Source organism: Orycteropus afer, unplaced genomic scaffold, assembly GCF_000298275.1.
Source record: "Orycteropus afer afer isolate SDZICR_OR568_19922 unplaced genomic scaffold, OryAfe1.0 scaffold00336, whole genome shotgun sequence".
Taxonomy (NCBI): domain Eukaryota; kingdom Metazoa; phylum Chordata; class Mammalia; order Tubulidentata; family Orycteropodidae; genus Orycteropus; species Orycteropus afer.
Genome location: NW_006921923.1, coordinates 3,253,697 through 3,255,545, shown reverse-complemented (window position 1 = coordinate 3,255,545; position 1,849 = coordinate 3,253,697). Strand labels below are relative to the sequence as shown.

At 38.0% G+C, this 1,849-nt stretch overlaps 1 protein-coding gene across 1 annotated transcript in view; it reads right to left on the bottom strand.

Annotated features, from left to right (window-relative positions):
• The window catches only part of COL4A5 (collagen type IV alpha 5 chain), a 439,164-nt gene that overhangs the window by 208,658 nt on the left and 228,657 nt on the right, over positions 1-1,849 (bottom strand). Inside the window, exon 16 of the mRNA XM_007952435.2 lies at positions 1,105-1,158. Within this exon, the coding sequence (XP_007950626.1) occupies positions 1,105-1,158 (54 nt within the window). The remainder of the gene's footprint in view (positions 1-1,104; positions 1,159-1,849) is intronic.

Below are 1,849 nucleotides of genomic sequence, written 5' to 3'. Positions count from 1 at the left end.
GTAGTGATGCTATGGTACAACAGAACAAAACACTGCCCAGTCCTGTACCATCCTCAGAGTTGTTACTTTGTTTCCATTAATAGCAGATGTTTTGGGCGTTATGGACTTAACTATCATCAGGAACAGCTAATAAATCATAATTGCTTTTGTGAGCTTACTCTTGGAAGGTAATGAAAAACATATTCAGACAAAACTTTTATCCTTAACCAATAGCTACAAATGCACAGATGAACACAGTATTCAACCATTAGTCTACTGGCCAAGACCTAAGAAGATATTTCTCCCCCACACCCTTCTTTTCCTTCAAGACACGCCCATAGGAACCATTCACCTATCTATAAGCTCCTTTTAGTTCAGGGAGCTGATACTTGAAAAAATAAAATACCCTGTTCTCTAAGTATTTACCATCTTCCTTTATTCTAGCTGTGCCTCTTAAGGCCAAGCGAGAACTTGAACCTAGTTTAGAGACAAACCACCATTTAAATATGTACCCTCTGGGTACATTCAAGTTTGTAACACATTTTCTTTCGTTCCCTGCAAAACAAAGTTTGTCAGTTTTGGTTTTGATACCAAGGAATTAGAGACTAGAGGGATTGGAAGAATGGATATTTTGTGACTTGCAAATAGGCAACTGTGTGCTTCCTATATTCTTTCAATTAGGCCAGATAGCCAAATGAAAAAAATGACGAACATTTAGCCATAGATTTACTGAAAATAATTGCACAGAGAATGGTAATGTTTAGTGAAGACATTCTAAATTCACAGATATAAGCCTTTTTTAGTGTGAAGACATCACCAAAATAATGCTGAATCCTCTTTCTTGAGAACAAAAGCTATGCAGATACACACTCAAAGTAAAAGGGCCAACTTGTTAAAGTGAAAATGTTAAAGTTAAATAATCCTTCATGAATTGCTACCACATGGACTATGGTCAAGGACAAGGAAGAAAACTTAAAGGAAGGGTTAAAAAATGGATAAAGAAGGCCTAATTTCAGTATAAATGCTGATTATTGACAACTCTTCATTCAGAACTAAACCTTGAGAGAGAAAAGGATTATGTTAACTAGAAGAAAATCAGCCACCTCAAATTGTAAAAATTCTTACCTTTTCACCATCCTTTCCTGGTTCACCAGGATCACCAGGATCACCAGGCAAACCCTTTAAAACACGATTGGTGACATCAGTGAAAATGGCACAATGAACATCTCCAAATATTCTATCCTCCATAAAAGCAACAAGAAAATGGGCAAAAATGGTCAGAATCAACTTTTTCAAACTCTACCAAAGGCTTACAAGAATCTGGGAAAGGTCAAGAAATATGGCTGAATCTTGGTTAAAGTAGTAAGCCTTGTGTTGTTTTTACTTACTTTCTTCCCACACTCTCCCCAGCTCCACCATGGTCTTGACAACAAAATGTGTGCAATCACAGTGAAAATCAACAAACTAGCAGCCAATGGAGGGGGGAGAATGAAGTTGGAGCTTCTTCAAAGATCCATTCCATAGAAATGTCACTATTTGACTTGTCTGATGGTTCCCTGGAAGACCCCCGGTAGTGCTATTTCACCTGATTCCTCTCACTCAGTACAAATAGGAAACAGCCTGTCTCCCCCCCCCCCCAGGGGGATTTGTCAAAAACAATCAGAAGCAACTGTTGAACACTGTAGTTACCTGAGTCATGAAACAAAGACCAACTGTTCCAAAAGAAGCCGGGGACTGAGGCCTTGAACATATCTCCCCTTATGCCATTTTATGTTTAAGACATTTGTGAACCTAGAGTTTGTAAGTTGAGGGTTGCTTGTTTAGTAAAATCATCTTGAAATCAATTAATCTGATTTTATCACTTCCAATG